Source organism: Scophthalmus maximus, chromosome 20 (assembly GCF_022379125.1).
Source record: "Scophthalmus maximus strain ysfricsl-2021 chromosome 20, ASM2237912v1, whole genome shotgun sequence".
NCBI classification, from domain to species: Eukaryota; Metazoa; Chordata; class Actinopteri; order Pleuronectiformes; family Scophthalmidae; genus Scophthalmus; species Scophthalmus maximus.
The window spans coordinates 1,750,001-1,765,000 of record NC_061534.1 but is presented as its reverse complement, the minus strand read 5'-3'; the positions used below and the strand labels follow the sequence as shown (position 1 = coordinate 1,765,000).

General features: G+C 43.8%; 1 protein-coding gene across 6 annotated transcripts in view; it reads right to left on the bottom strand.

The window, feature by feature from the left end:
- The window catches only part of LOC118285581 (transcription factor 4-like), a 156,775-nt gene that overhangs the window by 139,697 nt on the left and 2,078 nt on the right, over window positions 1-15,000 (bottom strand). The window contains exons 1-3 of one of the 6 annotated variants that reach the window (XM_047329336.1): window positions 10,199-11,162; window positions 9,860-9,898; window positions 6,078-6,150 (exon numbers count right to left, since the gene is read on the bottom strand). The exons of 1 other annotated variant lie outside the window; for it this stretch is intronic. In XM_047329336.1, coding sequence (XP_047185292.1) covers window positions 6,078-6,150; window positions 9,860-9,898; window positions 10,199-10,270 — 184 coding nt within the window. In that variant the 5' untranslated portion in view covers window positions 10,271-11,162. Of the gene's footprint in view, window positions 1-6,077; window positions 6,151-9,859; window positions 9,899-10,198; window positions 11,163-15,000 lie in introns of those variants that run through there. 4 more of the 6 variants (XM_047329337.1, XM_035609304.2, XM_047329339.1 and 1 more) reach the window with 4 other exon arrangements.

Genomic DNA, 15,000 nt, shown 5'->3' with positions numbered 1-15,000 from the left:
TTGATGGGAAATGTGATTAGTGATTCATCCTGTTCAACAAAGAATATCTGATGTCGGGGTTTAGGTCTAACTAGAGAACACCCCTAAATATATGGCTGAAACTTTTTAAAATATATTTTCAAGGGGCGTGATCAGCGGTCGCAGACCAAAATGCCTGGGTACATTATTTTCAGGTCAAAGCTGGGAGGAAAAACTACACCGGGCTAAACCGAAACATATCTGGGTTAAAAATAAACAAAAGCAAAAGCAAAAAGTAAAGTAGATGGCGACAGCAGGAAGTGACAGGAAGAAACAAAATCAGATTTTTATAACCAGACTCAGACTTAAATGCTGTTGAAACACTTTTCGTCTTTATATTCGCTTCAGTTTTAAACCTTCTATTGACAAAACCACCAAAACTGACCTAATGCCACGACGTGAACTTAACGTAGACACATCTAATGAAACTGCCTCAGAACCAAGATTTAACCTGAGTGAAAATTCAAGGAGACACGACCAACCAAACTCCACAAACTCTTAACTAAACTAAACCGATCTGGAGTCAGCAGCCCCGGCCCGGGCTCATCCCAAGCATCCGTCTTCTGGGAAAACATATGGAGCTCCGACTCGGTAGCGAGTCGGCCCGCCGAAGCAAGCGGCGCGTCAATCTCCTGAGCTTTGGGAGGGAGAAAAAAACACACACACACAAAAAAAAATCCATGCCGAGTTCTCACAGACCTTAACCTTGAAATCACTGCCATTATTAGCGGAGTCATTATTAGCATTAGAAAAGTAAATGGGGCTAATAATATTTGCCATTATAGCTAAAAACGCCTATTAATCCCTAATCCGCGGCACAATTAAGAGCATGGCTGGATGTTTTTTTCTTTCTCTCCGTGAGTCGTTCTGCCTCGACGGGTAAACGAGACGATTCAACAGCCTCACAGGCGGAGAGGAGAGGAAGAGGTGGGAGGGCGAGGTATTAAAGCTACCGGCTCCTTGTTGCTCTTCCATCTCTATTTTAAAAGCGATCAGCCGCGCGGCTTTTTGAGTGACGGGCGTGACGGAAGGCAGATTTGACTGAATAGAGACAAGAGGGTGGCGGTGGGGGCGGCGCTCGCCGCATTGAAGCGCGTTATCTGTCTCGGTACAAGTGCATCAAATCAAACGGGAGAGGGGATATTATTAAAGCAGCCCCCCCCTCCTTTTCTCTCCGCTGTGAACTGTGACTTAATAAGCTATGCCAATTAGAGGGAACAAAAATCAGGCGTGCCATCGGGGCTGTATCTGCCCCGGCCCCAAATTTCTCTGCTAACGCGTGAAAGCTCGCTGGCAGCGCGCTCGCGGTTTTTCCGCGGTTTGTCTTCGGGTTTTGACAAGAAATAAAAAGGAGGAGAGGTGGAAGGAGGGACGGAAATAAAAGGGGATGAAGCTCGTTGATGTGATCTACCTGAAGGTTGATGATTGAGAGGATTCTGATTTTTTTTACAAATGATAGTTATACTTCTGAGCTATTGAGCTCCATTATTTTCCAAAACCTGATTTGATTGACTGAACACACGTATCTATGAACTTTGATAAAGTTTGAGGAAAATCTGTTTGTTTTTTTCTTCTCAGATTGTTTGATTTAAAAAAGTTCAGAGGTCCAAAGAAGTAAAAACTTGTTATTAAGGCTCAAAGTTTTGGAAAATTGATTTACACCCTGATCTAGACACAGATCCTTGGACTTCATGGCTTCTCTTCATCCTGTCCTGCTTTTTGAACTGTGGGACCTAATATCCACAGGTGATGACTTCATTCACTAAGTCCAGTCAGTTCTGGTTCGCCACAGGTGAACTCTGCTCCGGTTCCAGACTCATCTAGAACACATAAAACAGTTACTCAGCCAAGACCGTCTTAGTTACGACCAGTCTGAAGAATGAACTGAACCAGACTTAGGACTCGTCTTAATTACGACAGGTCTTAGCGGTGATTTCTTTCTTTACGTCTGCTCCTCAGACTCAGGCATAATATTCACGATCGGTCTTAGTGAGGAGAATTCTTGAGCCTAGTCGGTACAACGGGCGTAACAATGCGTTTTCACTTATAACTTATCCTTCCCCTTCTTCCATCTTCCTTCTCTTCTTTTTCCCTTTTTTGTTTTTCTTCCTTCCATCCTTTGCTCCATTTTCCCATCTTCCTTCCTCAGGTCCTTCTTTCCTGCTTCCTTCTTTCCTGTCCTTTACTTCCCTTCCTTCCTTTCTCCTTTCTCTTTGTAGGGTTTTTCTTTCTGCTGGCACTTCACATTTCGCCCATCTCTCGTTGCCAACTTTATGTTCCATGGCAACGGGGATGATGATGATTTGCCCTCCCACCCCCCCAACTACACACACACACACACACACACACACACACACACACACGCTAATACATGCTCACACACATTCAAAATCTCTTCAAATCTGTCATACACACATTTTTATGCTTAACACTCATGAACATACAGCTTTACACTCTTTCACTCTCTCACTCACACACACACACACACACACACACACACACACACACACACACACACACCTTCGTCCCCTTCCAAAACCACTGACAGGGAGACAAACAGTGGATCTGAGAGGTTAAAAAAAAGAGGAAAAACACCACAACCAGCCAAGACCTGAAATAGACGAGCGACTTTGGCGGCGGCGGGTTTGACAGGCGGAGTGAAGCCGCTCGCTGCGCGGCTTCATCCAGGAGGAGATTAGAAACACACACAGTTTGAAGTGTGCATTATCTTTCCAGGGATGATCCCGAAATAAACAACGGCGACGGGCAAAATCTCCCAATAATTAAAACGCCTAATCCACTTCCTGGTTGGTGAGGACCGTGGGCTGAGCGTGTCAGCTGGGACTCATGGGGATTGTGCGGCGTTGTTTTTTATGTTTTAGGCACTTTTTGTGAATTTATCACCAAAAATACGTCAATTGTGGAAGAGGGGCTTCAAAAGCAAAAATGTCACTCCCCATCCTCGACTGCATCAGATAAACCTGCCTTAATTCCGACTGACAGTATTTTTACACGTTCATCCAGGCTCTCGTCTCCTTTGTGTCCTCGTCTTTCTGTCCTCGTTCATTTCCACCTGTTTTCATAAAGAATCTGGGGACAAACTGCTTCTCTCTTCTCCAGGAGACGCTTCAGTGGACGTTCGAGTCACATGCTCCAGGTTCGTCGTGGAACATTCACTACACAATATTGTTTTGAACTTCTGCTGTTTGTTTATGAAGACGTCAACATAAGTGGATGCAAATGTACTGTTGTCCTGTGCAGTTTTCCTCTTGGCTGCAGCTTTTCTTCAGGTTTGAATCAATATTGTTTATTGATCCAGTCAGATATCATGGTATGGAAACTAAAAGCAGCGTGAACTGTTGTTGGGTCCAGCATTTCTTGGGACCCCGACCAAGTCGCCTCTATAGAACAACGACCAAATTCCGTTCAATTTAAGTTAAATGAATTGACTGTGTTCACTTTCATCTGATGTTTGCTCATAAAAAAGAAAAACTATTAGAGAGTTTAAGAAATTTGGTTTTTCCTTTTTTTTTATTCCGAAGAATTCAACAATAATTTAAAATTTAACACAATCTGGTGAAAACAAAACCTTGTAACTTTGGAGGCAACCGTTATTAATTAACCGCTCATGGTCACAGAACTTCCTTCAGATTTTTTTTTAGATCAAAATAATAATTGTTTTTTTTGGGAAAGAAACAAAAATTTAGAAAACGAGTCAAATCTGTTGAGATTTTACTTTTTAAAATGTGAAAGAAAGAAATCTTTTTTTTAAGATAAGAAAAGATACGAAATGATACGGTACGATAAGATATCGATATCGTGACCCCTCCCTCCAGGGGGACAAGTTCCAACAAAATGCCCCCCCACTGCATAACTTTCCGACCTTATTCACTCACGTCTCTTCTCCACGGACGTAAATGCAGATTATTTTCTCACTGTTCCTATTGAGGCACCAGCCAGTTGAGCATCTCTGTGATTGAAGCTCGCGCCACACCAACGATGACCCACGTTTTCAGTAAAGGCACTTGTGTCTCTTCCCCTTCACATCTCTGACAGAACCGACTCTCTGTCCCTGCCACAGAGCACGAGTGGATGTTTACTGCTCGTAGCACCTGCGTGGAAGCGTCTGCATTCGTCATCTCCCTCCACTCGTCTATTCCTGTTCACTTGTCTTCCATCTGTGACTCTGCAGTAAAATGGACCCTGCTCGGTGTTCGGCGCGTCCCGTTCCTCTGGCCTCGCCCCAGCCTTTTGGAAACCGCGGCTCTCGTGGTTGTGTAGGTCTACAGAGTTCTAATTAGCTGCATTCACAAACAGCGGCAGGCTCATCAAAATGCCGAGGCCCGCAGAAAGCCACAGCAGGGGTGAGCAGAGAGTGTGTGTGTGTGTGTGTGTGTGTGTGTGTGTGTGTGTGTCTGTGTTGCACCTTGTACATGTGTGAGCCCATAAAAAAACAGTGTGATTTGTATGTGTGTGTGTGTGTGTGTGTGTGTGTGCGTGTGCACGTGTGACACCAGTGTGTGTTCCTGCATCACAAGACCGAGAAAGAAAAAAACAACAATTCCAGAATGAAGACACAGCGACGCAGCAAACCGAGGCCCAACAGCCGCTGCCGAGCCTTTTTTTCTTTTTCCCAGAAATGGAACATTTGTCGTCCTTCCACGCGTTTGCATGCGCCGCACGGGAGCAAACCGAAACACAAACAACAACAACAACAACGAACAAAGAAGACGTCCCTGCATCTCTCTCTGTCTTCCAGCCAACTGACAAAATGGCTTCCGAACGCCGTTTAGAGGCAAATGACACAAGCATGAGGAACAGACAGAACCCGGCTGGTTGACGTCGCAGACAAAACACAGAACATTGAAATACTACGAGACACATGAGGGAAATGCAGCAACGCCGAAAACTAGATATATATGATCACAACATAGACCCTAAATGTAGGTCTGCATTTATTTGTATCTTTGTCTGTGGTCTGTTCATACTGGACTTGTGAATCAAGCGCCAGTTATTAGCAAAAGTGAATTTTGACTCAAACTAAAACGTAATAACTCGACTCACTTTACATCAGTGAAATCAAGCCTGAAGAATCTAACTCACCACTCACCTACACACCAATAACTGGACGAATAAAATCAATAACACTCTGTCACATTCTTAAACTGGTTTACTACTTGAGCCCCGAGAGGCCGAATGAATGAAACGGTCTCTGAATGAAGAAAAACTTCACGTTCAAACATTTTATAAACCAATGCCACAATTTTCAGCTACACACACACACAACACCAGTGTGTAGAAACACACACGCACACACACATGAACAGAGGCAGGAAAGAGTGAGAGCGGCACATCAGGAAAACAGGAAGTCTCCTTCAGGATTGAACAAAACGTTTTCCCCCCAAAACACAGAAACATGACAAAAATCACATGGCAACAGTGTTTCACTTTAAACACAAGTTCCACATGTTGTTTACTTTGACGTAAAGCAGCAGTGGAACAGGCACAAAACAAAAAAATGGTCAAAAGTCCAAAGACAATGTGTGTGTATCCATCGGCTGCAGAAAATAGTCTCCAAACGAGTGAGCAATATCCTCCCGTCTGAGCAATTCTTTTTAAAATTGAAAGTTATACGTCTTTAGGAGTGAATGCAAACTGGGTGTGGACGTATTAAACGTCAAAGTCATACAAACCAAACAAACAACCCCTCAACTCCATGTGTGAGCAACATGTATATTAAAAACAACATTTTACTGCAGAACACACCAACGAGTCTTCAAAAAAAAATAATATATATATATACATTTGGAAGAAATGCAATTCTTCAAGTCGCCTCAGAATAAATTTGTTCCACAAAGCAAAAACAGCATAAAAGAGCATCTGCATGTCCGAGCACATGTTTACCCCGGAAAAAAAAAATCCAAACAGCAAGCGAAGCAGCAAGCGAGCAGGTGTACGAGGACGGGGAGGAGGAGGAGGAGGAGAGAGGTTTCAAAGGAAAAGAGAAGAAGAAGAAGACGAAGAGGGGGAGAAAAAGAAAAAAGAGAAGGCTGACGTACTTGAGCCGGAGAAATGTCCACTCCCCAGGGAGGTCGGGCCGTTCTTTCCACTGCTAACAGGAGGGGAAAACATCTACAAGACAAACAGAGCTGCACGTTACCTCGGAGAGCAGTGACACCGCAACACACATCACGACTGACACGTCGCTACTGACACATCACGACTGACACATCACGACTGACACATCACTGCGGCTACGCATGAAAAGATTTGTTCCAAAAAACGCCGGGGCAACATTTGGCTGAGAAAAAAAGATTCTCATGACGTTAGGATCTTGTGTAGAAATGTCAGGAATTTGTGTTTTGTTTTTGTATCGTATCAGAGGTTCTTTTTCTTCTTCTGCTTTTCCAATAGTAAACATCTTGTTTGGGAAAGGAAACTCTCGATAAACCAAATTATAAATCTGAGCACGGATTTGATGCCTGCAGAGGTGGGACAGAGTCACTGTTTCACAAGTCTGAAATACTTGATCAAAGGTCCCAGGTTATAAGTCCTGCGTCGAGTCCCAATCAAGACCCATCAGGTCCAGAGTCACGACGAAATCCAGAGAAGAGAAGTCCAGAACGTAGGTCCCAAAACACGGTCAAATAGTCCTGAGTCAAGTCTAAAGTCAGGTAAGTCGAGACTATCAAGTCCACAGTCAAGGCCAACATCAAGACAGTACGATCCTGCTTCCAAGGCAAGTCCAACAAGTCTAAAATCAAGACTAACAAGTCCACAGTCAAGTCCAACATCTAGAAAGGCAAATCCTGGTTCCAAGTCAAGTCCAAAATGAAGACTGACAAGTCCAAAATGAAGACTAACAAGTCCACGGTCAAGTCCAACAAGTCACATATCAAGACTAACAAGTCCACGGTCAAGTCCAACAAGTCACATATCATGACTAACAAGTCCACGGTCAAGTCCAACAAGTCACAAATCAAGACTAACAAGTCCACGGTCAAGTCCAACAAGTCACATATCAAGACTAACAAGTCCACGGTCAAGTCCAACAAGTCATAAATCAAGACTAACAAGTCCACGGTCAGGTCCAACAAGTCACATATCAAGACTAACAAGTCCACGGTCAAGTCCAACAAGTCACATATCATGACTAACAAGTCCACGGTCAGGTCCAACAAGTCACAAATCAAGACTAACAAGTCCACGGTCAAGTCCAACAAGTCACATATCATGACTAACAAGTCCACGGTCAAGTCCAACAAGTCACATATCAAGACTAACAAGTCCACGGTCAAGTCCAACAAGTCACATATCAAGACTAACAAGTCCACGGTCCAGTCCAACATCAGTCGAGTTTCATGAGACTCGAGTCCTCGTCTCTAGATGCCACGGACACATTTTGGTGTGTTCTCTAAACGTGTTGAGGGTTCGATACCCAACCCTAAAACTATGGCACAGATATGAAGAGTTAATTTTCCAAAACACTGTGGCAACATCTTGGAAAAGCAGAGAGAAGAAAAATCAAATCCCTCATTCAGCATCTGTGGAAAAAAATAAACAGGATCCAATCACTCGAATCACCTGCTGAAGAAAAAAGAAAAGAAAAAAAAAGGTGTTTTCATTCTAAAGTGTCACTTTTGCCAAATGTTGGACGGCTCCATTTTTGGAACGAAACACTTCATGTCTACTTCATATCTGACTTAAACATATGAGATAATCATCTAGTTGCCATCTGCTCTACACATCTACGGGGAAAAAAATAAAAAATCAAGCCCATACAGAGACAGAGACGGCGGCTGAATGTTGATTCCTGCTGTGTTTCCTGTTTCGAGCTACTGTGTAAAAGCTTCACGGTATCAAAGTGAGACCTCTGACCCTCCAACCTCTCTGGATGAATATCAGGCCTGTGAGAGTCCCTGTCGTGTGATCGTCAACACGTACTGATGCTTCAAAGAACGGAATGTTACGGTTTTGAGGAATAATGTTGAAATGTGTCATTGTCCCGCGTTGGATTCGGACGCTGACTTTGTGTTTTTAATCTCCCTCACTGCTGCAACAAAGTGTTTCGGGAGACAAAAGATCTGATCGATAACGATATCCCACTCGTGGCATTTTTTCAGCTGCCTCAGCTTGTGTTAAATAGACAGATGATCGCATAAATTAACGTGCGGCCTGCATTTATAATGAGACGAGACTCATTTGAGCTGCTGCCGCCGTCCTTTGTTTAAAATGTTTTTTGTTTTTCCACAGAAATATGATTGAAGGCAAGCTGATTCATATTTTTGTAAATATCTGACATCTGTTCGCAATTACAATCCCATGATATTCGTAGTTTATAGATATGTGTGTCACTGAATGATGAATTCATGAAACCTAAAATATTATTATACTGTTTTATGTATACGCAGGCTTACTCACTGTAATATGCAAATACTTTATATCTGTAAAATTAGAATTAAATAAACAATTGATCTTATTTTCTGCCTGTTTCTTATCAAATCTGACATTAACTATCTTGTAATATTCCTCGCAGGTTGTGATTCTGGTGCTGTGTTATGAATTTATTGATCTTACTGTAAGCTTCTCTTTAATAAATGTCACTATAAGTTTCCTGTAGCATCATTACAAAGACTTGAAAGTATGTACATTGTAGAGGTAGCAGTGATTTTGTTGGACTCTTGTGATACTTTTTTGTGTGTTTTATTACTACAATATCTCTATAGAGGCATATTGTCTGACATCGCAGAGATTTCATCGTTTGTCTTTTACTAAATATCTCACTCAAACAGTCCTATAACATCCCTGGATCCAGATACAGACTATGACCTGTGCTGTTATATTGAATAACCACAATAAAATTGCATTTATAGGGGTTTGTAATATGTTAGAATAAAATTGTGAGGTTACAATCTACTTTTAATCGCTTTTCAATTCAAACCTCCTCTGATTTATCTCTAATATTTCTATGATTCCTCTCCACAGTGTGTCACAGTGACTGTCCAGGCCTCAGCTGTCGACTCTTTTGTTTCCTGCATGAACATTATTGTACAAGTGTAAAGAATCAAAAGGGAAAATATTTTTTTTTTGTATTTTTAAAATTAAATCTCAATATCCTATTTTCTTTTATCATCATGTCCATGCTGTCTCTCCCTTTCTCTCTCTCTCTCTTTTCATTTTGGGGTGTTTCTCATTTTTTTCTCTCTCTTCCCTCTCTCCTCCTCTTCAGGCCAAAGTTGCTCCCAGAGGAGGAGAAAACATGGCTGAGAGCGAGGACACTGTTTCCTGTCTGTCAAGTTCAAAACACCACAGAAAGAAAAAAAGGAAAGAAAGAAAAAAACACTAACTTTAAAACGGAGCCATGAGTTTGGAGCATTCAAACAACAGTGGTGAGATAAAGTGTGAAACATGTCTGTCTACCTGTCTGTCTGTTGTCTGTTTGTCTACCTGTCTGTCTGTCTACCTGCCTGTCTACCTGCCTGTCTGTCTGTCTGTCTGTCTGTCTGCCTGCCTGCCTGCCTGCCTGCCTGCCTGTCTACCTGACTGCCTGTCTCCCTGTCTGTCTGTCTGTCTGTCTGTCTGTCTGTCTGTCTGCCTGTCTGTCTGTCTGTCTGTCATGATTCAACATGGAGTCTTTTGCATCTGAACGCTCTGTAGCGACTCGGTGCATGGAGCAGCCTGACAGATATACACAGACCCAAAGAAGAAAAAACATGTCATCATCATTATTATTCTAAATTCAAAATCCTGTCAAGGGCAAAATAAATCAAATAAAACACATCAGGTTTCCACATTGAAAGAAGAAAGAAAAGAAGAAGGACTTTAAAATGAGATATACTACCATGGATGTTGGGAACATTTTCAAATCGCTGTTTCGCATCTATAAGACAACAGAATTACCAATGCAGCATCACACATGTCTGCACACACACACACACAAATGCACGGATCAAAGAATAGGGGAAAAAAAAACACAATATGCACTGACTTTTTTTCTGCAAGTTACAACTTTAGCGCCACACAGTTGAAAGAGTCATAACAATAATGATAATAATAATGTGCAGGTTATGACTGTGTGTGTGTCGGTGCAGCTCACACACATTAAACATGTAAACAGTGTGTGTGTGTGTGTGTGTGTGTGTGTACACTGTCATGATAGGAGGAGATCGGATTCTCTTACCGCGCTGAAATCCAGTAAGTCGCTCAGTTCCTTGTCTGTTCCCAAAGCTGCCATCCGCTGCTGATGATGCATGTTTTATTTTATTTGCAAAATCGCACACGGACCTAAAACAACATGGAAACAAACGCAGAGAGAGAGAGAGAGAGAGAGAGAGAGAGAGAGAGAGATGGATAGAAGAGGAAGAGGAGAGGAGGGGAGGAAGACCTCGGGGAGGTGGGTTTATCTTTACGCGCCGCTCCGCTCCTGGTTCTCTTCTCCTCCACCGCGAGAAATAAATCCAGAGAAACGAGCTCGAAGCGTCGATCGCAAGAAGAAAAACCACCTAGTTTTCTCTCATCCTCCTCGGAGCGGAGGCGGCTCGGTCCCGGTCCCGGTCGCGGTCCCGGTCCCGGTGGTGCGGCTGCACGGAGCGAATCGCAAGCGCCTCCAAAAAAGAAGAAGAAGAAGAAGAAGAAGAAAAAAAGAAGCTGCACAGGAAATAAAAGGTGGTGGTTGTAGTGGTGGAGGGCGACGGGACGGGGGGAGTCTGTTACGCGTGTGTTCCCCCCTCACACACACACACACACACACACACACACAAGCCCCGAGCCAAACCGAACCAGTCCGACCGTGTCGCTCCGCGTCAGGACGCAGTTGCTGCGCGGCGGCGGCGGCGGCGGAGGAGGAGGAGGAGGAAGAGGAGGAGGATCACTGTCACACAGAACACTCACAGAGAACACGCCGCGTCTCCGCGAAGCTCCCGGGAGGAGGAGGAGGAGGAGGAAGATCGCCTCAGAAATGTGTGTGTGTGTGTGTGTGTCTGCTCGTGCCCGGGCTGACGATCCGCGGCTCGTTACGCAGGGACACGATCCCATGTGCGTCTGGCTCCGCCGCGGCGAGATGAGTGTGTGTGTGTGTGAGTGTGTGTGTGTGTGAGTGTGTGTGTGTGTGAGTGTGTGTGTGTGTGTGTGAGTGTGAGTGTGTGTGTGTGTGAGTGTGTGTGTGTGTGTGTGTGTGTGTGTGAGTGTGTGTGTGTGTGTGTGTGTGAGTGTGAGTGTGTGTGTGTGTGTGAGTGTGTGTGTGTGTGTGTGTGTATGCCGTCAAACACCCCCGAGCTGCCGGTGCTGCCGCCGCAGGACAGAGCAGCGACGACCTGTGAAAGAAAGAGAACTGGACTCGTTGCTTTTGATTGATTGGCTGATTGGCTGCTGTGATTTGGGTTAATTGGGGGTGGGGGGGGGCAAGGAGTTTGGGAACTGACGTGGTGCAAGAACAAAAAAACAAAAAAACTTTTTAAAGTCTTTTATGTGGTTTGAATAGTCAAATGTTGTTTTACATCACTTGAATGTATTTAACGTAGTCAGTTCGTCTATTGGTGAAACTATGAAGTGCAGTGAAACAAGTGCAGCTCCTGACCTGCGTGTTAACCCCCCTATGGGTCACCTCTCTAACCCCAACCCCCCCTCTGGAAATACTTTGCAATACTTTGCTTTTTTTTTGGTGTGTGTGTGTGTGTGTGTGTGTGTGTGTGTGTGTGTGTGTGTGTGTGTGTGTGTGGCCCACAGCTTGCAGGTATGAAATGACTGGCCTATTTCTGCAAATTACACCCCCACATGTGCAAGGTTTTTCTCATGGAGGAAAAAGCCTGCAAAACACACGCACGCGCACACGCACACACACACACGCACACACACGCACGCGCACACACACACACACACACGCACACACACTCACACACACAGGTGCAGGCATGACATAAAGGCCTATTTGTTCCTGTTGGCCCCTTCACTCTCCGACTAACTAAATGACCATGTAACAGCTTATGTAAAAAATAAAAACAGCAGCGAGCACAGATCCACTGGTTGTTTGGAACAAAAATACGTATAATGAATGTTTTATAACGTGTGTGAACTCGGCTCCTGATCTGAGATGAGTGAAAAGTTTTTGCCGGGACAATCCTGAACAGTGGACACAATGACACGTGACACGGAGAGACACAACGCAGGAACTCCCCACATTGCAAAATGTAAGAGAGAATTCAGATGCACATGTGGTTGATATAAACTGAGTCGTATGAGGTCAGAGTCAGAGCCGCTGAGATGGAGTCTGTAGAATATGGTCATATTAAAACTGCAGCGCCACATTCACACGATTATTTTGTATTCATTTGATTCATCAAACCACATTTCGCACCAGTTTAGAACATTTTACACTTTAACAGGCAGCAAACTTTGTTTTTGAACCATTAGAGAAATACATGACCAACTATTCACGCTTAACATTATCTACGTCATCATTCTACGGAAACATTTTCTGTTTCACGTTATTCAGAAAGGAAATTTGATTTGTTTCGTAAACAGAATGTACATGCAAGTGACTGTGACACTTAGTAACAGAGACATGAGGCCCAGTTCAACTCCAGTTGATGCAAAGACAAAAATACATGTTATGTTATCCGTACTTTCCTTCCACTGTAGCAGAACAAACTCAATAATGAATCTTACAAAGACAATTAAAGCAGTAACACCCCTGAGCCCTTAAGGGGTGCTGCAGCCCCGCCTTACCTCACCCTTTTCCCCATGGTGGGACGAATAAAGGTATATCTTATCTTATCTTATCTTATCTTATCCTACTTCCACCGTCCTTTTTGAGATGAGTCCTAAACTGAACAAATGAACTGAAAGAGGCCACTGGCTGTTTGGAAGGAAGTGAAGCAATCCATTATATTAGCATGTATAGTTACGTTGGAGACAGGAAACGGGCTACGGAAGAAATTCGTAGAAGGACCTCGACTATCTGGATGACAGAATTCCAGGTAGCTTGTTAGCGCAGCAGATGAGAGGAAGAACAGTGCGACAGATGATAACGGTATCGTCTGCGACATTATAATTGTTTGCGAACACGTTAGCCACGATAATATGTCAATGTTGTGTTTGTACAGTTTGTTGCTCGGCCCCTTTGGGGAGACGGACTGAAAACAAGAGAAGAGGAAGACAAAGGACGAAGGTGATCTGTTGTAAATAAACACAAAACAGCTGTTGTCCGGGCTCAGAGAAGAAGATCATCTGGTTTCTTGTGGTTTCCTGTCTGTGACTCATACTGAATGAGAACACTGAATCACCACAAACAACTTCTTTTTAAACTTCTTTCATTCTGCTAATTAGTTTGAGATGAGCCCGGAGGACCTCTGTAACGTTTTATTGTTGGAGGGTCGGCACAGGCGACCGAAGTGGTCTTTTAGAATTCGGCGTATCACTGATTAGTTTATGTAAGACATTTACGTAAGTGACATCGTCTCGCCGCTCCTCTTATCCATTATCAGTGTGTGAAGTTTTACAAAAGCAAGCAAACAACACATCCTGGTTGAGTCTGAGTGTTTTAAAACCTTGAACCAGAGCAGGAACACACAGTGATCCGTCTGACACTGAACACGGTGAGTCCGTCACCACGTGGGCCAAAACCGAGCCGCAGAAATCATCCTTGATAGATACAGGTTCTATTTACAATAAGGAACTGGGAAAGAGGAAGCACGGATGACACGCTATGTTTCCTGCTGCGACTCACTGCGAAAACTATCTTCTTGTACGTCGATTCTTTACACTACTTTCAAAATTAGGGTTAGGGTTAGGCCCTATGCTTTATAATTTGGTGAAGCAAAAGCTGCTTTCAGACGTGCGCCGGAGGAGCTTGTATGTGAGCAAACGCAAACGTCCGGCAATGTTGCTCTGGACAGTTTCCGGAACCTTTCCCGGCAGGCCCACAGGTGGAATTTCAGAGCGAGCCAGTGTGAGAACAAAGCAGGAAAATCTCCGGAAGATTCACGGCAAGCGAGTGAGAAGGAGCGACCCCTCGTCTGAATGTTCCGGAAAAGTCCCCGGCTGTTGTGAATGCGTCTTCATACAGTATGTGAACGGCAAACTCCGGAAAATGATGAAACCCAATTTTTTGCTTTAGTGGCAAATTAAAGTGTTGCAATATACATTTAACCTTGATATTCCAAAACTGAAATACTGATATTATGTTAGTAATACTGACATGACAATATTGTGTCCCCCAAATCATTTCCATTTCTTTTCACCCTGATGCAATAATCATCTAGTTTACACTTAATTTACATTAATTGGCTTTTGGATCATCGCATCACGTATACATTGAGTTCAAATGTTTGAAAGTGAAATGATGCAAATTTCGCGTCTTTGCGTTATTTCGGTGCGAGTGACGCAATGTTCGTGTCAGTGATCTTATCGCGTTTAGTGTGAACGCACCACGGCACTGAAGCTAAACAGTGAACAGACGAGACAGAGAGAAAACTGCAGATGTGAATGAAAACTGAGACATACATTTAAAATACGATGATGATGGCAGTGGCGGTGGTCAAGGAAATAGCAGGGCTGAGTCACTGGGAGGAATTAACTGTGTAAACACACATACACATAGATATGCACACGCACGCACACACACATTCCTGCAGGGAAGCAGTGTGAGCAGACACACACTCAGTGCATGCAACCACACATGCAAATTCATTTTTTTCTCTCTCTCTCTCTCTCTCTCTCTCTCTCTCTCTCTCTCTCACACACACACACACACTCACACACACACTCTCAGCTCCTCCGCGGTCTCTAACAGTGTGTTTTTGCCAAACACCTGTGTAATCGTACAGCTGTGGAGAATGCTGGGAAAGGACCGGGGGAACTGAACACTGCACAGCTAATACCCTTTGATTCCACCCGGATCACTGGCTCTGTGTGTGTGAGTGTGTGTGTGTGTGTGTGTGTGTGTGTGTGTGTGTGTGTGTGTGTGTGTGTGTGTGTGTGTGTGTG